The 22991-nt window shown below is 43.2% G+C and overlaps 1 protein-coding gene across 1 annotated transcript; it reads left to right on the plus strand.

Annotated features, from left to right (window-relative positions):
* Nucleotides 1-9909: 9909 nt before the first annotated feature.
* PYROXD1 (pyridine nucleotide-disulphide oxidoreductase domain 1) lies at nucleotides 9910-22432 on the plus strand (the record flags this gene model as incomplete). Its single annotated transcript, XM_080705124.1, has 12 exons — nucleotides 9910-9975; nucleotides 12309-12389; nucleotides 12963-13082; nucleotides 14992-15120; nucleotides 15491-15564; nucleotides 16660-16820; nucleotides 17461-17561; nucleotides 18537-18672; nucleotides 19517-19629; nucleotides 20556-20678; nucleotides 21289-21426; nucleotides 22184-22432. 12 exons carry the CDS (start codon nucleotides 9910-9912, stop codon nucleotides 22430-22432), a joined length of 1491 nt encoding a protein of 496 aa, XP_080561250.1.
* Nucleotides 22433-22991: the final 559 nt, after the last annotated feature.

Here is a 22991-nt window from a genome sequence, read left to right on the forward strand (position 1 = left end):
AAGGGTTATATGTTTTCTCTCATATGCAAAAGCTAAGGCGTGATTGGGATTTAAGGGATACTTTAGATAGTAGAGGAGAAGCTATAGTGCAGCCGGGGAGGTGGGCTGGGGAGAGTAAGGGAGAGGGGGAGTTCATGAGTCCTTCTGCGATGTCTCTGCTGACATTAGCTCTCATGCAATAATATCCAATGTAAGTTCTTAACTTACAGTTCAAGCTTACATCATGCAGTATTGTGCCCCAAGACTCAGGTGTATACATATCTGTCCATATCATGTTGAAGATACTAGTCCCAAGCTGGGCGTGGTGGCGCACGCTTGTAATCCCCGTGCTTGGGAGGCAGAGACAGGAGGATCGCGCAGGTTCGAAGTCAGCTTCCCTGGCTTAAGAGACCCTGTGTCCAAGTAAAAATAATATAAAATGGGTCTGGGAGTGTAGCCCGAAGGTAGAAGGGTTTCCAGGAACCCCAGTACCATAAAAAAAGAAGAAGATACTGGTCCTATAAGTGGTCAAGTAAAAGTCACAAGCAAGCCTATGAAACAGAGCAGAAGGCTACATAGATGATTTAGCCCTATGTCTCTGGGAGTGCATGTGCTTGTGTTTTCAGATAGCCCAGATAACGGGCACCGCAAAAAGTGAGCTGCTTGTTCATCCTAAAACAGAAGATGAAGAAAACAATGTTCAAAGACCACCGGAGGCCCCAGAGCTCCCGCAAAACAGCTTCTGAATGACTGGTCAAATAAGACCATTGTTGATTACTTTCAATTTGATCCAGACCTAAAGATACATGAGTTGTGAAGGTGTACACCAACAGGGATTGCAGAGCACCCTCAGACAGGCACCCTGGGTTCTTAAAGCATGGGTAAATCTTGGGCCCCAAGGAGAATCTTTCTTTCAAATATTTTTCTTTATTTTCCCTCAAATTTGCAGCTTGGGAGAGGATATCATTTTGATGATAACTCCATTTTAGGAATTTCTACAGTGTGGATTATGGGGCTATATTAAAAAAAGATGGGTTAATGCTTTTAGGTAACACACTAAACCCCAAGGTCCGGGCTAAGGGCCACCACACCATGTGGGCAAGCATGCTACACTAATACCTTCCCAGTTGAAGACTTAGAGACCAACAGTGGGATGGGCAATATAAAACAGGGGCCAGCGAACGATAGCCTGTGACCTGTCACTTGTTTGTGCAGTTAGGTGTTCACTGGAACACAGCCATATTCAACCACTGAAATTTTATCTATGTTTGCTTTTATAGATATTTACAGGTGAAAAGCAGGAACAGCAACAGTATCATTTACAAAGTCTAAAATATTTCCTACTTAGCCCTTCATAGAATAAAACCCGCTGACCCTGGTGTAGAAGGATGCTTCTGATAGCAGTAGTGGCCCCTGTGAGGTAGGGGTCTGGAGGCTCTGATTAGAACTGGGCTTATGGCTAACTTCTGGGCACCACTGCCTCGACTGTCCTCGTCTGTCAGTTGTGTGGTACACAAGCTCCCTCCAGAAGCACATCCTGCTTCTAACACTACACACATCAGGCACAGAATGTGTGTCCCCTCGTCCCATCGCACAAGTCCTTCCTCCCAGTGGGCACTGCTTAGTCACCTGTGGCCTCTCATAACCACAGAGAGACCTAGGGTCCTATGCACTATTTGTCCTACGCTCTATTTTTAAAATGTGGGTATAGGCCTTTAAGGGAGTTCTTCATTTGGAAAACATGTTATTTTATAAACCTTAAGAGAGCAGAATTGGATTAATCATAATTCTTGCAACTCCACTTGTACTCATGTGTTTGTACAGCCCAGGGCTTATTGTAAAGATGCTATGACTCACCGAAGGTCCCCCACATAAAAAAGGAAGAGAAATTCACCCCAACAAATGGGCAAAAACAGGACCCTGGAAAAAGCCCAACAAGATGTCTCTAAAATCTGTAACTAATAATAACTGAGTCCAGTTATTGATGGAGAATGAAATCACAAAGAATTTTAAAAGTTGATGGTTAAAATGATCAAGGAACTCTAAAAAGATCTAAGAAATAGGAAGTACGAGAGCATAAAAAGATAGAGATGAATAAAAATAAAATAAAAAGAGATTCTGAAAAAGAGCTGAACAAAAATTCTAGAAAGACTCAATAAATCAAGTAAAAAGTTAAGTCGAAAGTATTATCAATAGGAGAGATCACTTAGAAAGCAGATTTTCAGGCCTCAAAGAAAGGGTATATAATCTTAAACACTCATTCAACAATAAAGGGGAATCAAGAAATCTGGGAAAGCATTAAGAGACCAAACTTAAGAATCCTCAGTATGGAAGATGAACTCAAGATACAAGGGCATGGATAAACTTTTTAGTGAAATAAGATCAGAAAATGTTCATTTGGAAAAACATAAGATCCAGAATATCCGAATTAGTTTTCAGCAATAAGAACCAGGAAGAAAGCATCACAACACCTGACTTCAAACTATCCTACAGAGCCATAGCAAAAAAAACCAGCATTGTACTGATGCAAAAGCAGGAGCACAGACCAGTAGAGATGAAAGGAAGATTTAAAAACAAATCCACACACAGCCAATTGATTTTTGACAAAGGGGCCAAAAAGATACACTGGAAAAAAAAGAGCCTCTTCAAAAAATGGTGCTGGCAAAGTTGGTTATCCATATGCAGAAAAATGAAAACAAAGCCCACTTTTTCACCCTGCACAAGAGTTAATTCAAGATGGATCAAAGACCTGGAAATCAGACCCAAGATTTTACAGTTACTTAAAGAGGGAATAGGACCAACACCAACATACAGGCACAGGTAAAATTTCCTCAACAAGACCCCAAAGGCACAAGTGAGGGTTAATATGTGGGGTTGCATTAAACGGAGGAGCTTCTATGCAGCAAAGGAAACTAACAAAAACCTCAAAAGAGAGCCAACAGAATAGGAGAAGATCTTTGCCAGCTACTCTGATAGAGGATTAGTATCTAGAATACAGTGAACACAAGAAACTCACCACCAAAAAAACAAATAGCCCAATCAAAAATTGGGCAAGTGAACTAGACACTTGATAAAAGAAGAAATACAAATGGGCAAAAACATGAAAAATGCTCAATATCATTAGCAATCAGAGAAATGTAAATAAAAACCACCATGAGATTTCACCTAACCCCAATTAGAATGACAATCATGAAAACAAACAGTAATAAATGCTGGCAAGAATGTAGAGAAGAACTCTGATGCAAGTTTGGTGGGATTGCTAATTAGTGCTGGTTTTGAAAAGCAGTGTGGAAGGTCCTCAGATGAATGGAATGAACCTACCTTATGATCCTGCTATACCAAACCTGGGTATTTACCCCAAAGAATTGAAACCAGACTACCATAGCAATGCATGCATATCAATGTTTATAGCTGCACAATGCATAATTGTCAAACTATTGAATGAACAGAGATGTCTGTCAACAGATGAATGGATTACAAAACTATGGGATATATACACAATGGAATTCTACTCAGCCATAAAAATAATAAAATTATGTCATTTACAAGTAAATGGATGGAATTGGAGAATATTATGCAAAGTAAATTTAGTCAGTCACAAAAAGTTAAAGGTCTGATGCCCTCCCTTATATGCAGAAGTTAGGGGGAAACTGAGACACAGAAGGACTCCAACAAAGGAGGAGAAACCTTAGTGGAGTGAAGGAGAGGAGCTGACTGAGGGAGATGGGAGGGGAGAGGAAGACTTGCAGAGGGAAACAACTCAATGGACATGCCCACATATTCAAACTCACCAAAGTGAATCAATGTGTTGAGCATGGGAAGATGGGGAGGGAGAGGAGTGGGGTGGGAGCTAGGGGAGGGCTGACTGAGTGCTGTGTGCATCTATACCTCTATCACCTTGAACTTCGTCATGACGTATAATTACAATACGTGAATGAAAAAAAAAATCCAAACCTTGGGACTGAGATGGACATTCAAATACAGGAGTCATTCAGAGCTGTAAATATACAAGATCAATAAAGGATATCTCCACAATACAGTATAGTTAAAATGCTCAACACAGAGGAGAAAAACATCAAGTTACATTTAAAGGTAAACCCATAAGAATAACGTGTGATCTCTCAGCATAAATCCTAAAGACCAGGTGGGCTTAGAATGATATATTTGGAGCATGTGATATATCATTCTAAGCCCTAAAAGGAAATACCTGCTAATCAATATTGCTATATCTACAAAAGCTAACTTTCAGAATCTAAGGGAAAATGAAAATCTTTCAAGATAAACATAAACTTAAAAGTACAAAATTACTAATACAAGGTGGTTTCCAGTGCTAGGAGTGATGAAATGGGATTTATCAGAGGATGGCCTGAATGGCATGAGCTGAATTTGCTCATGACCTGTCTCTGTGTGGACTATACATCAAGAATGCTAAACCTAACCCAGGGTAGAATATATAACAACAAAACAACAATCTCTGAAAGGTGGAGAAAATAAAACAGGGCAGCTAGGGACTCGTGGGCTCTAGAGATGACATGGTTAATTTCCTGGTTTTTCTTTATTTTGTTTTGTTTGTCTCATATATCCAAGACTTCATGCTTGGAAAGTCAACAACAATGAAACACCAGTGAGCTCAGACCAAAAGCAACAAGAGCACGTTTGTTCTCCTTAGTCAAAACATCAGGAAAAGGGCAGCCTCCCAGAGATAATAACCTCTCGAGTAGAGAGCCAAATACTAGACAGAACGGCCGCTCCATCCCTGCTTGTGTCCATGGGGTAAAATAAGCTGCCTCGACTTCCACCATTAAAGGGCTGTAACATCCCGCCTGTGCTGGTCATCAGAAAGGGCAAAGCAGGATCCAGGGCGTTCAACCTGGCCGGGCAGTGTGAGCCCCTGCCCACCACAGTGTCAGCAGCGATGGCATCGCCAGCCAAACTTCCACTAAGCCAGCTCTTCCTTTTCCGACTGAGTGGTACCAGGAGAGATCTAGTGGAGAGATGCACTGTAGCCATCTCCCAGTGGTACTGAGGCAGCTCCTTCCACTTAGGCCATATGGCAGCCAGAACATTCATCCTCCCTCCCCAGCCACCAAGAAAGGCCATGTGAAAAGCCTCTGCCTGGCAGTTAAGAGGTGGCCCCAGGAAAGCCGGCTACAACAGGTTCAACACTCAATGCACACAACCGTCTAGACAATCCCTAGGTATGCTAACCGAAAGGTAAACTCCCAAAAGTTACTTATTGTCTGGTTCCATTTTTGTTTCACTCCTTAGGTGACGGAATTATAGAAATGGAGAACAGATGTGTGGTTACTAGCAATGAAGGAAGGATGGGAGTGGAGGGAGGCGGGAGAGGCTGTCAAAGAGAAACAGCAGGAATCCTCCTTGTGATGGAAACGCTCCCCACCTCACAAGTGTGGGTGCGACCTTCTATCTGATATTGTGCTGAATTTTTTTCAAGAGGTTGCCATCGAGGGAAACTAGGTAAAGGATCCATGGCTCTTTTTATTTTACTTCTTGAAACTTCATGTGATTTCATCTTCAGTTACCTCCATAGAGAAACCTTAACTCTTAACAAGCAAGGAAAGGATATGCAGTTCAAATTTCATCATCCATAAATTAAAGTGTACCAGACCACAAGTCAAGCGAACTCACTCATCCTCTTTGGCTGCTCTTGAAGCTCCGATGAAGGGAGAGAGGAAGAGAACCAAAATGGACTATTCCCTGTTCTCCTTGTAGGTTTCCCCATCTCAGTGGAAAGCTTAAGAGCCTTTGGTTATGTAAGTGAAAAACCCGAGAGCAATACTTACTTCTCTTCCTTCTGAACAGTTCTCCCCCAGCAGGTAATGCTGCTGTTGCCTAAAAGCCATTTTTCTGAAGTAGGATAAACAGTTACAGAACCAATCAAGTCCTGTGGCTTGTGAAGGCAAAGCCTGAATGGAATGGATTTAAAAGTAGAAATTGTCCCGCAAAGGGGAATGGGGGATGATCTTTTCAAGGTTGCCACAACAGACACAAGACACTTTTAAATCGATTCCTTATTAGTATTTTCTTATCACTTGTATGAGTTCAGGCAATAAACAGTATATTAAATCCAACCCTGGCTTGTATCACTGGGCAGACTCCATGGTGCGAATCAACCCACCATGGCAAATGTCAAGTTATCGATGGGACATCGCTGAATGAGGCACTAGGAAGAATGTATCGTAGGAGCAACCCATCATGAGTGGACAGAACAGCAAGAGCACAGATCATAGGAAAGAGGAGTTTTGAATATTTATTCAGTGTGTGTGGGGGGCGGGTCCTGGGGATAGAACTCAGCGGCTTTCAACCCTCAAGCTACAACCCTCAAGCTCAACCCCAGCCCTATTTTATTTTTTGATTCAGAAACAGTGTCTCACAAAGTCATTGAGTCTCATTAAGTTGTTGAGGTTGGTTTGACCTTCAATCTGTCTGTCTCAGCGTCACAAGTACTGGGATTACAGGTGCAGGCTGCCAGGACTGGCTTACCTTTGTGTATCACTTATAATAACAACTATGCCAGTAACCGGCTCATGCCCTTCTTGAAACGTTAACAGAAGCTGCTCACATATTCACCGCTGCAGAAGAACCCCCCCCCCATTCTTTACTTATCCTCCAATTTTATAATTGGTGAAAACATCAAGAAAACAAAATAAACCAACCTTGCCTCTCTGCAGTTAGGCAGTTTTGATTACAGGAAAGTTTGATGTTTTGAGAATAGGTAGCACTGACGTGTTTCATTACCTAAGAGAGATGAGAAAAACTCTGAAGCCTAAAGAAGTTTAAATGGGGAAAATCTCTCACTGTGCGTCACACAGCAAAGAAACTCTGAGTCACATTTGAACCCAGGCCGTAGGTCTGGGAAGTTATAAATCATGAACTACTCTATGATGCTTCATTGTTCCTTTCAAATTTAAATTGTAGAGCTCAATACATTAAATAATCTTATTTTGAGTACTTCTGAAACCAGCTGGGGGAAAGAATAGGGAGCTAGGTTTTAATTTGACAGTATAAAACTTAGGAAGGGCTTTCAAAAGAGCAGGTGAGACACAAACCAAATTTTTTGTTGTTGTTGTTGTTGGTGGTGGTGGTGGTGGTGGTACTGGGGTTCCTGGAAACCCTTCTACCTCCGGGCTACACTCCCAGGCCTATTTTATATATTTTTTTTTATTTGGAAATAGGGTCTCTTAAGCCAGAGAGGCTGGCTTTGAACCTGCATGATCCTCCTGTCTCTGCTTCCCAAAGCGCGAGGATTACAAGTGTGTGCCACCATGCCCAGCTACCAATCAAATTTTAAAAATGCAGGAAGTTAACAAAAAATAGTTGTATCCCCTCGGTTTTCCCAGATGAATCTTGAACTCTCCAACTAACTTTTTTCTTTTCTCCCCTCCCTCTTTCTTTCTTTCTCTTTTTCTATACTTCCCATACTCATTTCTGCCACCAAGCCTTTGGTTCTTAAAATATTTTTTACCTGGGTTGCCTCTTTCTTTCTCTCTCTCTCTCTTTCTTTCTTTCTTTCTTTCTTTCTTTTCTTTCCTTCCTTCTTTCTTTCTTTCTTTCTTTCTCTCTTTTCTTCCTTCTTTCTTTCTTTTGTTCTTTCTCTTCTCTCCTTCCTTCCTTCCTTCTTTTTTTCTCTTTCTTTCCTTCCTTCTTTCTTTCTCTCTCTCTTTCCTTCTTTCTCTTTCTGTTGGCGCACTGCAACCATACATCATGATGATGTTCAGGGTACATCACTCTTCTTAATGTATCCAAGGCTACTGGGCCTTTGAGGTTCAGAATAGACTCACCTTTTCCATGAAACTTTCGTTGTCAGCTCTTCCCCACGATTATTTTCCACCACTAAACATGCAGCATACCATTTAGCAACACACTGGTCCCCCTTGGATTCCTAAGAAACAGCCACTAGGTCGTAGGCCCTTGACTCATAAGCCTCCCCACCAGAGTTAAAGGGAGTCGACATTCTGTCCTTGAAGCTCCTCGGTGTCCTCTCGGCATGAAGCCTCTCATTTCTAGGAGCCCAGTTTCTCTGCATTCCCCCATCATCCTCACCCTTGCAAGTTGCTACCTGTCCCCTGGATTCCATGTTTCAAAGATATGTAAAGCTCACTTTTTTACCTTCAGCTTCCACGTCCAGCATACTTTTCTCATTAGATCAACTAAGTTGAAAATCACTGTGAGCCTTTCTCTCACACTCTTTCTTGAAGGGAACAGAAGTTTCTAAACGTTAGATTTCAGGCTGGTGCGGGAGGCAGCTAGTTTACCACTATACCTCCATTACAGGACCAGCCACTCTACTAACAGGAGATGGGAGGAGGAGAGTGCACCTGTCTCTGCATCTGAGAGAAGAGCTTCCTACATCTACCTCTCCCCCTTTTCCTCTGGGAGCTTGAGTTTCCGTCTCCTTGACTCCATAAAGGGGAAACAGCTGTCATAATACAGAGAGGGTCTTGACACTAGATGATATAAGTCTTTCAGAAGGACTTCAGGGCACTCTCACTCTTCAAAAACTTTCCAATTTATCCAGAACATGTTTATAGAATACTTACTTCTAAATAAATGCTGGGAATATAAAGGAAGAAGGGAATGATGCCCGAGATGAAGTAGTTTATAGTGGTGGTGGGCTGAGCAGTAGGGAGTTAAAGTGGGGTAGATCTTTACTGGGCAGATGATAAGGTACTGTTGGAATACATAGGATACTTTAGATGACAAGGTACTATTGGGATACATAGGATACTTTGCTCAGTCCTAAGGATGTTAGGTAAAGCTACTTAAGGAGAAATTGGCTTGATGAAGCCAGAGAACAGTGAGAAATTGGCCAGAGAAAAGAATATGCGCAAACATTCCGAGAAGAAAGAAAACGGTCCCTCTCAGGAGCTGTGATTGTTCTTCTGAACAGAGCACGTGACTTTGTGTGAACATAGGAGGAGAACAGATCTAAATGGGTTTAAAGTACTATTTTGTAATAAAAATCATCTGTCTCAACTAGAAATTAGAATTATAATGACATACTGAATTGCTTACCGCTTACTTTAGTCAATGAAAGCACAATGATTATGATGTGTCATCAGTACATATCTGCAATTAAATACACCTTAGATTTTCCTGTTTATATAGAACGGTTATTCTCACTATTTAAAGAATTAAAAAGGCACTGGTAACTATCAGTTTTAGAGTGAGCCATTTGATAAATAATAGGTTAATAACATAGCTCCTATGGAATCACAAGACAGCAAAGGTAGGAGCAAAATAATAGTGTCAATCGGGTTAATAGGAGTGAAGGGTGTAAATGTATAGCAAAAGGTTTTGAAAATTTTTGACCATCCCTAAAAACAAATGATCACTCCCCTGCCAAAAAATGGTACTCATAGTAAAATTGAGACTATTGCTTTCAGCCCTTACACTTGCTATTTACTGGAAACATGAGAAAAACATTTGTTTGCTCGGACGAACTACAAGCAACTTTATATTTTAGTGGAAGTTGTAACAGAGCCCCAAATTGTAAACGGAAATACCAACTTCTCAGAGAACAAGCTAATATATACGATTGCACTGCCTTGCCAGGAGGAATGTCTGTCCTTTTACAATCAAAAATAAATAAATAAATAAATAAGTAAAGAAAGAAAGAAATCGCCAGCTGTGAGGTGAAGGCAATCCTAGTATTACAAAAAATAAAAATAAATCTCTTCTTGTACACTTGTGGGAAAGCTCCACTGGGCTTTCCCACACTGCACTGGGCTGAGCCGCAGAGTCGCGCGCAGAGCCGCCTCCTGGCGAAGGTACTAAGTGTGAGCTTTACCGGCCACCGTAGGGCGGAGCCCACGCACCGGAACCGGAAGTGGCGGCGCGTCTGGACCGGAAGTAGGAAGTCGGGTGGCGCGCCCTGCGACGGCTGCGCGCGGCTGGTAGCGGGTGGGCATGGAGACGGCGGGGAAGCTGGTGGTGGTGGGCGGTGGCATCGCGGGCGTCACATGTGCTGAGCAGGTACGCGGCCTCCTGCCTCCCGCCATGGCGCCCTCCTCCCTCCTGCGGGGCCCAGCAGGACCCCGCGGGCTGAGCCCGGAGCCCCGGGGGAGCGGAGAGACCCTCGGGGCCGGAAACCCAGCCTGCTTTTTATTTTTTATATGTTTTTTATTGAGCCCAGGGGCGTTCTACATCAGAGCTACACCCCGTCCCTTTCAGCCCTGTTTGGTTTTTATTTTGAAACAGGGTCTCTCTGGCTAGATGGACGAGAGTCTCACTACTTGCTGAGTCTGTCCTCAAACCTGCGATCCTCCCGTCTCAGCCTCCCAAGGACTCTAGGATTACAGGCCCGCGCCACCATGCCCAGCTTCAGACTAATTTTCTAAGTCGCCTTCGTCGATTGAATTTAGTTGCCAGATAGGTGCCAACCCCACAGCGCATTGTAATTAATGAATAAAGAAATTGGCCTGGTGTGGTGGCGCACGCTTGTAATGCCCCGTATTTGGGAGACTGAGACAGGAGGATCTGGGTTCTCAGACTGCCTCAGCTACTTAATGAGACCCTCTGCAATTTAGTGAGACCTTGTTTAGAAATAATCCAAAAAGTATAGGGCTGGAGGTGTAGCCAGGAGTAAGAATGTCCCTGGGTTCCATCCCCAGTACCAAAAAAAAAAAAAAAAAAAAAAAGTCTTGTATAAGTCCTTGACTTTGAACTCACAAGAGAGAAGAGAGTACATTTCTGGTCATGTCTTGTAAAACAGCCAGCAGAATAGAAGAGATTTCATCTCTAATATTAATGTGTTGTAAAACAATCAGCAAAGGACTAAAGACAGCTGTGAAATGCTTTTCTGAATTATAACGACTAACCTTACCATGTATATTCATATACCCGTGTGTAATCCATAAGAGAGTGAAAGAAATTTAAATGGTTTTTAACTTTTAACCTTTGGATGGGTACTTTCTACTTAGTCATCAAGTAAATACCGATAATCCAGTTTAATACTGTACTACACCCTGAATAGTCAAGCATAAACAGGTCGTGTTTCAAATATAACAGATGCCTGGACTCCCATTATAGTGGGAAAGACCTAGATATATTACTCCTTTTAACTTAGAGTGCCTGTGGAGTTGGTAGCGAGTGAATTAGAGGTATCTTTTCTCCAGGAAGTTAAAGCTTATCTCAGCTTGGAAGAATGAGTGAAAGTTCACCAAACACAAGACAATCCCAAGGGAGACCGCAGAAGAATCTGCAGAGGAAACACTGGGTGCCCCTGGGAGCAGCAAAGCTTAGAGTTCATGATATCTTTGAGAGTCCAGCATATAATTGAAGCGGGGCACATTGGCAAAGACAAGAGCACAAAAGGTCTTCTAAATCATGCTAAGAATTCAATGAGACCTTATAAGGAGGCAGGTTATTTGCTCCAGTGTAGTAAAGTAATCAAATGAAAAAAATTGCAAGGCTATTATAATGTGTTTGGGGCAGGCCACCTGGTCAGTACTGTTTATGAGTCTGGAAGGCCAATGCAAAGGTGATTTCTGTGGTAGAAAGGATCCAGCAAATGGGAATAGAAAGAGGGGAAATATATTATTTCATGTATAAAGGAAAGAGTGATGGCTAGACTTTAAGTATTACAGAAAGTTCAAGGAAGGTGAGACTAAAAGTACAGTATGTAGGTGACAGGAACATGCTCGGATTTAGCTAGGATATAGACTAGACCATCTAGGTTGGAGACTTGACAAATAAGACCTTGAGGTACACAGATACTTTCAAAGTGGGGAAAAGAAACTGTAGCTAGATCACAATAATGAAACACCAGCAAGTTAAGTCAGTTTTGTTGAACCTCTTGTAACCTTGTCTTCCCAGAATATCAACTGTTCCTCCAAGGGAGTGTAGCAGTGCTGAGGCACCTGGGCAAAGTCATGAAGAGTCTAAGTATTTAATAGTGATGGTTCTCTTTGATTTCCTTCCATTGAAGACAAATGAAAATGTCTTAAAATAAGTAGAAGCTAATTTAACCATTGATTAGGTATTCTGTCATCTACGTAACTTTAAACTAGTGTACAAAATAGTTTAAAGGATATTCCTTTATATTACTTTGCTTGTTCAGGAGGTCTTTGGTAATGTTTAGTGTTAATGTACTATTCATTTTATCAGTATAAGCATTTAACTGCCCTATAAATATGAACAAGACCCAGAATAATGGAGACTTTCATATAAGGAACGATGAGGTTTTAATTTCCTAGGTTAACAACACCACTAAAATTGTATTATCCCCATCCAACACATACATATACCATTCGTCATAGCTAGACTTAAAGCTATTTGTCATATGTTTTTTTCTTTCTCAAAACAAGTTGGCTATTACCTTTCCATCCGAAGATATTCTCCTGGTAACGTCTTCTCCTGTTATTAAAGCAGTTACAAATTTCAAGCAGGTAAGAACTTTGTATAACTTCTTGGGCTTAATTTGAAAATACTGCAATAACTTACATAGCAGCTAGGTGTAAGTGTAGTGATTTTCTTTTTTTTTTTATAATTGACAAGTAGCAATTGTTCATATGACATGCATGTTTTGACAAATATTTGACATAGATTTACTACCTCAGGATCGTTTTTTTTCTGATGAGAACGCTTTCCTAAACAAACTCCAAACATGCAATATATTGTTATTGTATCATAATGTTCAGTAGATCTCTTGAAATGGTTCCAGACACAGGAAGAGTCATGGCTCCCAGTACCGCTGTGAAGGGCGCGCTCCCTGTGACCTCACTCCCTCCCCTAAGCCCCACGTCTAAACTCCCACCATCTCCAGGAGAGCCACATGCTGGCAGTCAGACCTTGGCATGGGAGCCTTTGGGGACAGACAAGACCAAACCAGTGCAGCGTAGTTGGCTGACTTTCTTCTTTGACGAGCACGAGAGAGTAGTGTGTAAAAAGTACTTTATTAAGGTTCCTATAATAAAGTGTCTTTGAAATATGCATCTTCTTGCCTCTTTGATCTCATAAAGGTTTCTAAGACATTGGAAGAATTCGATGTCGAAGAACAACCAGGCAGCGTGCTGGAAAGCCGCTTTCCCAACATCAGGGTGGTGGAGTCGGGCGTGAAGCAGCTGCAGACTGAGGAGCGTGTAAGCTGGCGCCGGCCTCCCGCTCCCAGGACTGGCCTCGCGGAGGCTCAGCCTGCCCTCTTTTGACCCCCCTTTGATCACGACCACTCTGGAGTCCCCGAAACGAGCCCTCGAGTGGCGTTTGATTCCATTATTAGGAAGTTTGTACTCCGGGGAGTTTACTGTGGTTTGGCCTTTCAGTTGGCACGTACTGTATTCGGTCTGGGACACGGGCGTACGGAAGGAGGCCGCTCTGGGCCGCCAGGGGATCGCAGGGGGTGAGAGATGGCTACTCGAGGATGATGGAAGTGGGCGTGCAAAAGGCACAGGAAAAGTACGGCCCAGCTCCGGTAGTGTTTAAAAGATGTGGTGACTTAAGAGTTTGCCAGGCAGAAAAGAACATTCTAGGAAGCATAGAATAACATCCCTGACAGAAGTGTACAGACCGAGCGGGCGCTCAGGAGAATGCACGTGTGAGGGCGTTGGGATGCGCCCCTGTGCCGCCGCCCCACACCCGTGTGACCCCAGCTCACAGGTAACACACACCTGCGTCCTCGTATCCGGCTTCCTGTGCACTCAGTGAGTTAGAAAGTGTTCTACTTTCATGTCCACTTACCAAGCTTTAGCAGTAGGCAATTTAAGGAAGTTCTCTGTGTGTTGTTTTTACAGGAGCTGAGTGTAAATTATATTCAGAGTTTGGCTAGTGCCTATAACTTAGGCCTTTGTCAGGTAAAATTCTAACTACATTATGTGATGAAGACTTGAGTGCCACTTCTGAGTGGATTATGTTGTGTTCTGTGTGTTATACAGACGGAGAGATAAGTGAATCATTAATGTCTTAATGCATAGTTAATGCTATGATATGATTTCCCAAGTTTGTAAACATCCAGCTCAAAAGTAAACCCTAAACCACCCCAGCAGATTCAAGCATCTGTTAGCGATGCGTACGTGTGTCCACCTACTTTCCAGAGTATACCGCTTACAAGGAGATTTCCATTCAACATTAAGGAACAAAGCGGCGGGTCTCTATTGTGTCTTTTTAATGTTCTTTAAAAAGTAATCTAAATAACTCAAAAGCCAATGCATGCTAGGATTGCAGGCTAAAATATTTTTCATTATCTTAAACTATAACCCCCAAAGCATTTAGTTTGCTAATAAAGTTGTTATCTGTATTTAAGAATATAATTACTCTTTTTGTACATGTTAACATTTTTAGTTTTATTTATTTACTTATTTATTTTTGCAATACTGGGGATGGAACCCAGGGGCATTCTACTTCCAAGCTATATCCCCAGCCCTATTTTTTATTCTTTATTTTGAAACGGTCTCACTGAGTTGCAGAGGGCCTCACTAGGTAGCTGAGGCTGGCTGAGAACCCAGATCCTCCTGTCTCAGCCTCCCGAATGCTGGGATGACAAGCATGCGCCACCACGGCTGGCAACATGTAATATTTTTAGGTAAAGATGCATTGTCACCTCTTCTACCACAGGCTGCTTTCTTGAAGCCCCAACAAAGACTGAAGGAGGAACGGCTCAGAGCCACAGGTCTTAGGACAGTTTCCACTGAGATCAGAAATCCTCACGAAGGCCTCTCCTGGGGATATGATCAGAAACTCAGCTTTAGAGTTCTTTAAAGTTTAGTTTTTATTCTGAACTCGATATCCCCTTCCAAACATGAGATTCCTTGAAATTCAATGTGGAATTTTGTGTGATTATAACACTGTATTCCGGGGAAGTGAGAGGGGTTTTCCAGCCCCGGGTGGTAGAAGTCACTGGATTAGAAACCGTGGTCTTGTAGGTGCTGTAACTGAGCACTGCTGCCACCCAGAGGCAGCCTTGCTCTGTGATTTTTTCGCGTTTACCTTCCTCAGTTTTTATTGCTGGTGCCACTGTGCCCACATTAAATGCCTTCTCCCTTGTGGTGTCTACAGTGCGTTCTCACAGAAGATGGCAGCCGGCACGTGTATAAGAAACTCTGTCTGTGCGCCGGAGCTAAGCCAAAGTTGATATGTGAAGGGAATCCGTACGTGCTAGGAATCCGCGACACGGACAGCGCCCAGGTAGCCCTCGGAGGCAGGGTGGTGGGAAGGGAGCTGGAAGGTGCCCCAGACCTCACTGCTGCTGACCAGGCTCTGCTGCCAGGGCTGACCTTTCAGTTCTCAGAACCCAAAGCCAGAGGCCTCGTTCGCAGAGCGTGGCTAGCATGTTTCTGTGAGGACTCGTCTCGTGTGCTAGCTCAGGTTGTCCTGTGTTGTATTGCATACACAGCCTCTGCGCCGAATGTCACAAGTCACATTACACACATGTCCACACACATCCACCGCGCTGCTTTGAGAACATGTGACTTGCGGCATAACCAATCCGGCAGTCCTTTCCACACAAGGTATATCTACCATTTCAAAACATTGTCTCATTATTTTCTCTTGATAGGAATTCCAGAAACGGCTTACTAAAGCCAAAAGAATAATGATCATAGGGAATGGTGGTATAGCCCTTGAGTTAGTGTAAGTATATATATTTTAAATACTATTTAAAAATTGCATTGTAGTTCATGTGATTGTTGGTGAACTAGAAAACAGATCCTGAAAATCAGATAAATACAAGTATTTTTCAATGTTTTAAGGGGGGAAATTCACTTTTAATTTGTAGCTTTTGTGGAACCTTTAGTTGCACAATGTTTTGGTCTTAAGGGCTCTCATCCAAATGGCTGGGGAAATTTAACCTGCAGGTGTGTTTTATAAGCATGTACTATGTCTAAGACAACTTACATGTGCACACCTTTAGCAACATAACCTACTTCCCATGGCGTACGCTATTCCTGCTTCACTCCTTTATGTTGCCTGTCTGGCTAACGAAACCCAACATGTCTGTGACTTGTATTTGGCAGTTATGTTCTTCCAGCTCTTGGTTGGGGGCCGGGGGAATGGGAACACATGAATGAATATGAAATATTAAATAAGATGTGAGATGGCTCGTGCCTAGCCGTGGAGGAGGCTTGCGTTCCCAGGGCCGTGCCTGGCTTTCCTAAGCTCTGATCTTCCTGTGACTAGACCTATCTTTGACTAGATGATTGGCATTTTATGAGATGAAGGAAATTTAATGAAAAGTAACAGTTCTCTTAAAACTAAGATTTTAGATTATAACTGTAATTCTTGTTTTCTATCCTCTTCCATAATGTGCTTTGAGGATATTAAAAAGTTGTTAACAAAGAAGTCAACCTCTCTCAGTACTATAGCTCTTGACCAGCCATTCTTTACAGATTCCCACGATTATGTGTAAAACTAGGGCCATGGAGGACATTTCTGTAGTAACTGTGTTGTGGAACTCGAAAAGCCTGAAATGATAGTCATTGTAGTAAATTTTACTTGATACTGAGTGCATATACTTACCACTTAGAGGTTCTTTCAGTAAACTGATTAAATGTCTTAGTATTTATTCTACTTTAAACTCTTAATACCTTTAATGTGTATTTTGGTCCTTTCACGATCTGCCAAAATATGTTCTTTGCTTTGGCTCTAGGACATAACTGTTATTTGCAGACACAGAGATTTCTACTTAGACTTCTTAAATATGCCAAGTAATATTAATACTCATTGTAGGTATGAAATTGAAGGCTGTGAAGTGATTTGGGCCATTAAAGATAAAGCTATTGGGAATACTTTCTTTGATGTAGGAGCAGCAGAATTTTTGACTTCCAAAATCATTTCAGGAAAACCAGAGGCTAAAATTGCACATAAAAGAACTAGGTATACAACTGAAGGTATGTGTCACATTTAGCTCAGTAATTCTTAGAACTACATTTGTTAGCGATATGCAAAGGACTGTAGAAAGTTTAGTAAGTGTATTTGTGACATAGAAATATGTTTGTTTCTGTATCTTTACATGAAGTTTTTCAGGTTTTCTAAAACATACATAATTAAAATGGGAAATTTAAAGTAAATAAGCCAACATACTTGCATCTTTTTAAGTAGATGCCATAGTTGGGCAGCCCTAAGTAATTTTTTAAAGTACATGCACCTCACTATTTGTTGTTGTGTTAGTAGTTTAAAAAAATCAGCTTATAAAATTCAAAACAAATTTTGCAAGTTTGGGAAGTACTAAAAATTGACAAAATCTGAAAATTTAATTGCTTATTTTCTTATTCTTGAAATTAAGCAGTATATGAACTGTCCAAAAATTACGTTTACGCAGAGTGTTTAATTGAAGGGTTATCTATTTCAGTTAGGTATCAGAAAATGCTAATTTATAAAATGGTTAATAGAAGTAGCTTCGTCATACTGTGCGTATATACACGTGTGTATGCATGTATGAATGAGAATCACTCCTTGCCTAAAAGCTTCAGAACGCAGGGGTAGTTGTTTGCCGGGCCGCTTTTATATCATCTGAGTTCATGTTTCCAGGAATGACAAAGGAAACAAGGACCAGCGCTCCAGCGGGCAGCGTAGGCAGCGCCCTGGGCCCAGACTGGCACGAAGGCTTGGACCTTAAAGGAACAAAAGAGGTCAGCGGTCTGCAGAGCTTTAGTGATGTCTGTGAGCAGTTAAGTTCTTGTTCTTTCTTGTGTGTGTGGTACTTGGGGAGAACGCAGTGGCATTCTACCTCCAGGCTACACCTCCAGCCCTTTTATTTATTTTTATGTTGAATCAAGTTATCGCCAAATTGCTGAGGCTGGTCTCAAACTTGGGATCTTCCTGTGTCAGCCTCCCCAGTTCAGGATTGACAGGCATGCTACCATACCCAGCTAAAACGGCTAAAAAATGTTAAACCCTTGAACCATTTGTTAAAGGCAGCCAAATTATTGCGGAGTCACTCTGCATAAAGCCTTAGTGCAAGGGAAAGGTCTTCCGGGCCCTTTGGCCAGGAGCCCAACAAGGAAGTGAATGTGGGATTCACCCGCAGCTGTCTGTCAGCCTCCTGGAGAAGGTTAGTGTGGGCACTGAGGGGCGAGGTTCTCTGAGCACGCTGGCCTGTCCTGTAAGTCAGTCTCCTCTTCAAGGCCAGTTCAGACGCACTGTTTACAAATGTGGGTGGGTGAGAGGGGCTGGGCACCTGCTGCATCTGATTTGGAGGATGAAGTTTATGTAAAACCATTCTTTCTATGCCGTCTGATGCCAAGATGCACTGTGTGTCGAGCCCAGGAACTTCATGAGTGCCTCCTGTCAGGCTGGCACTCTGCTAAGGTCCTGGGGTCCTTCCTGAAGAACTTCTCGGGATCTGTCACCCTTGTCATTTAAAAAGAGAAACTGAGGCCCCAGCGCTCCGCAGCCCCACTCTGCATGCGCTGCCAGGCCAGGCCGCGGAGCCTGGCTGTCTGCTCACCCGTCAGCACAGGCGGACAGGGTTTCACGTCTGCTGGAAGAATTGCTATTTCTGTATGTTTTTGCAAGTGTATCGTAATTGTTTTCTTCCTTTTCAGTAGCCCAGGACACTTCTTCTGAAAGTATTATTATGACTAGTTTTTTGTTTTTACTTTTAGTTTTCTCGTAAAGTTCACATTGAAACTATGTGTGAAGTAAAGAAAATCTACCTTCAGGAAGAATTTAAAATTCTGAAGAAAAAGTCCTTAACTTTTCCAAAAGACCATCACGACAAATCAGTTACAGCTGATAAAGGCAAGTATTAGTGAGGAAAGCAATGTACCGCGGTCCTCCTGTCTCCGCCTCCCAAGCACGGGGATTACAAGTGTGCGCCACCACGCTCGGTGTCCAGGCATGTATTTAAAAGGAGTACCATTTAATCTTGCTCTGTCATATTTGAAAACTTCAAAGTTTCATATTTAAGTAACAGAAGTAAAAATAAAACTGCAATGTAATGACAGGAAGTCACTTTTTGACCGTTACTCAAGTTTCCTAAGGGTGCAGGGCTTCACACCTCGCATAGGGCTCGGAGCGTTTGACATCCCAGCCACTGAGCCAGCCCGTGTGCTGCAGATCAGAAACGAACACCAGCGCTCTCAGGGGAAGTAACTGCCCACACGTCAAACAGACTGAAATTTACACGAACTTAGGCCTAAGACAGATCCGCTAGCTCCCGTTCCACGCCTCCCATCAGCACCGCTGTTCGGACGCGCCTGTGACTGACTCGTGTGAGGGTAGCGGGCAGTGAGCGCGGGCCTGCTGCGGTGGTGCTCCATCCCGCGGGCACCGGAGGCTGATGGTCAGAGAGCTTCCTCACAAAGGGCCATCCACTAAGGCTGCTCTGTAGGATCTGTACGTCCAGACGTGAAGGAAGTCAGGTAGAGTGTCAAGTTTTTATAATTGATCCTAAAGGAAGATCATTCTGATGACATTAAAATTGTTCTGGAAAAAGTACCTTATAAAGCTGTATTAAAGGGTATTACTCCAAAATCACTTCCTGTTTCCCTTTTCATTCTGTTTCTAGTTGTTACATGCAGCGAACGCCGATGATAACTGCTGATTATATTTGAGAATAAAGTCTTTTTTTCTTTTTTTTAAGAGGTGTGGCCAGTGTACGTGGAGTTGACCAATGGAAATATTTACGGCTGTGACTTCGTCGTCAGCGCTACAGGAGTTACACCAAACACAGAACCTTTTCTCAGTGGTAACAATGTATGCGGAAGTTGTTTTGTTCAGTTATGATTATTTTTAAAATATCAGTTCTTGAGGAAGGTCTCTAATTCTCAAGCATAAAAATTATTATTTCAATATAAAACTATAACTTAAGAGGACTAAAAACAACTTGTTTATATCCATGTCTTGACTGACAGTATTCCCTACTGCTTAAAATCCTGAGCTGGGCCTGGTGGCAAACACTTGTGATCCCAGTACTTGGGAGGCTGAGACAGGAGGATCGGAGGTTCACAGTCAGCCTCAGCTACTTAAAGTAGCCCTCCACAACTTAGTGATACCTGTTTCAAAATAAACAATAAAAAATAGGACTTGGGGCATGGTTCAGAGGTAGAATGTCCCTGAGTTCAATCCTAGTACCATTAAAAAAAAAAAAAATCCTTATGTAATTAATACTCGAGCATGTCACCAAGGAATAAAATATAAAATTTGTCTAAGGGTTCTTAGAAAACTGTCACCTCTATGAAGTCTCAAATTGAGTCTTAGAGATTCTTTTGAAGCTTACAGAAAAACGTTCTTGCAATTATGAATTGTGTATTCATAGGGTTATTATAGTCTTTGGTTTGAAATTCTACATTTTTCCCCCCAGTACTGGGGATGGAATCCAGGGGCATTCTGCCTCCGAGCTCCACCTCCAGCCCTGTTTTTTATTTACTTAGACGGGGTCTCACTAAGTTGCCACTCACTAGGCTGGGGCTGGCCATAAACCTGTGACCCTCCTGTCTCAGCCTTCCAAGTACTGGGGAAAATCTTCGATTTCCTGAGTCCGTTTGTAGGGTGTAGTCCCTGGACACCCCACTCCGACGTCTGAACTTGCAGCCCTTTTCACTTTCTCATTACAGAGCAGCGCCCACGCGTAAGTATGTGGCTTGCTTTTGCTGTAACTGCTAATGAGGAATGCTGTTTAGTTTGATCTAGGGGAAGACGGCGGCCTGAAGGTGGACGACCACATGCGCACATCCCTGCCCGACGTGTACGCCGCGGGGGACATCTGCACCGCAGCCTGGCCGCCCAGCCCCGTCTGGCAGCAGGTGAGCCTGCCAGCCACGGGCCTGTCGGCGTCCCCCGTGCAAGAAAGCAGCTGCTACCGAGAAAGCCAGCTTCCCGCTTGCCAGGTCCTGGGCTTCATGCCACCCGCTGTTGCACGGCACTGTCCTCACGGCAGCCTCGCGGCTTCCTAGTCCCTGTCTTCCTCCAGGCCCGGAACCTCCCCGGCAGCTGGGAGGCGGTGCCAGAGCGCGCCCGGCTGGGACCCTTGTCACTCAGGTGTGGCGGAGCAGCTGAATTCTTGGTCTGACTTACTTCTAATTTAAATGGTTACATGAGGCTAGTCAAAGCCGTATCAGACAGCACAGCTTTGGTTGAAACCATTGAAACCATGGATCCCATAAGGACAGCCTTCTGCTCCTAGATGCTGCTCCGCCCTTGTGGGAGTTACCACTGGAGCGTGTTCCTAGGTGGCCAATCAGCAGACACCAGGCCCACTGCATCCGTGTGCTCTGGGCACCGCTTCAGTGGCCCCAATGTCAAAGCGCCATCCAGCCCTGAGCCCTCTCTAAGAGAATGTATAAGGTTGAAGGGACCCTTCTCGACACACAGCCGCGGGGGCTGACGGGTACGCCTCCCCTGCCCACGTTTCAGATGAGGCTGTGGACGCAGGCCAGGCAGATGGGCTGGCACGCCGCCAGGTGCATGGCTGCAGCTGTCCAAGGGGACTCCGTTGACCTGGACTTCAGCTTTGAGCTGTTTGCTCATGTCACGAGGTTTTTCAACTATAAGGTAAGACAGGAGCAGCTCTGCTCCTTTCTGCCTGTTAGTCCACTAGCTGTGATTGAACCCCTGACTTTCTCCCTTAAAAATTACGTGGCCTTACTTTACAAAAATGGCCTTTTCTCTTTTCTTACAAATCAATACCTGGTATTGTTGCTCTTAATCCCTAATGGTAATTTTGACCCTCCTACTATATTTTATAGTTAAGAGAGAAAAAAAGCCTTTCTGCAGACTTTCTCCTGCTGACACAGCTTTAACTTTGATTAGAGATCCACCCTGTCTTTGTGGGGAAGCCAGAGGCTGTCATACGCAGAACGAGCCCGCCGCTTCCCGCGCCTCCTCGAAGTCCTCGTCTCCGGACCCGAGGCGGGCGGTCGGCAGCAGGAAACACTCACGGCTGGACTGCGTGTCCACGAGATCAAACCTGTCTGCTTTCTAAGCCTTGAAGCCACATCAGCGCTGTCCCCATTCGATGCACTGATGTGTTCACTAGACACCAATATCCATGTTGATCTTGCCGTATTATCCACTTAAGTCTTCTAGATTGTCCTAATGTTAAAACACTGAGAGTACAACTCTGATACGTGTAATGTGACTGGGTGGCGTGGCACTGTTACCCTACACCGGCGCACACCGTTCAGTGTTTCCTGGGGACCTCCCCGTGGCATCGGGCGCTCTGCTAGCTCCTCTAGGGGGACCCCAGACGACTGACTGCACCTTGCGTTTCCCATTTTGGACTCACAAGGGCAACTTCTCATCCCTATAGGTTGTACTGCTGGGGAAGTACAACGCACAGGGCTTGGGTACGGACCACGAGTTACTGCTGAGATGCAGCAAAGGGCAGGAGTACATCAAGGTCGTCATGCAGAACGGGAGGATGATGGGCGCCGTCCTCATTGGAGAAACGGACTTGGAGGAAACATTTGAAAACTTGATCTTAAACCAGATGGACCTTTCGTCATACGGAGAACGCCTGCTAGACCCAGACGTTGACATAGAGGACTATTTTGACTGAAAAAAACCACATAAAATTCTAAATAAGGAAAAAAATCAGAATGTAAAACGAATGACTGAACTGATTAATTATGACTCCCTGGAAATTAAAGATAGAGGCGTGACAGTGATGTTGTTGGGAAAATATTAAATACAATTCCAAGAATGGAATCTCTTCAAATAATTTATTCCCATATATTGCCTAACACAAAATTGGCCATTTATTATTTATTGTATTATAAACGTGATTTAAGTTTGGGACAAATTTAACCAAGTGGTTGTCTACTTAGCCAGAATGTACTGTAATGGATGAGATTCAGTTTTTCTGTAAAATGTCAAAAAAGAGATGTGGTTTCAGGAAGCTCATAATTTTATTTTACTTAAGTAGAGATGCAGCTGTATTTTTACTGATGCTTTTATTGTTTTGTTTGAATTTTACACCTAATTGTATAATCTGAAGTCGTCTACATTATTCAGCTCAAAGTATCACTGTGTGATAAGCATCAGTAGTATGAAAAAGGCAGTTGTGTACCGAGGAAAACACAGGCATGTCAAAGCATAGGAGCTGAGATCGCTATGTG

This window comes from Muscardinus avellanarius (assembly GCF_963383645.1).
Source record: "Muscardinus avellanarius genome assembly, chromosome: 11".
Lineage (NCBI taxonomy): Eukaryota > Metazoa > Chordata > Mammalia > Rodentia > Gliridae > Muscardinus > Muscardinus avellanarius.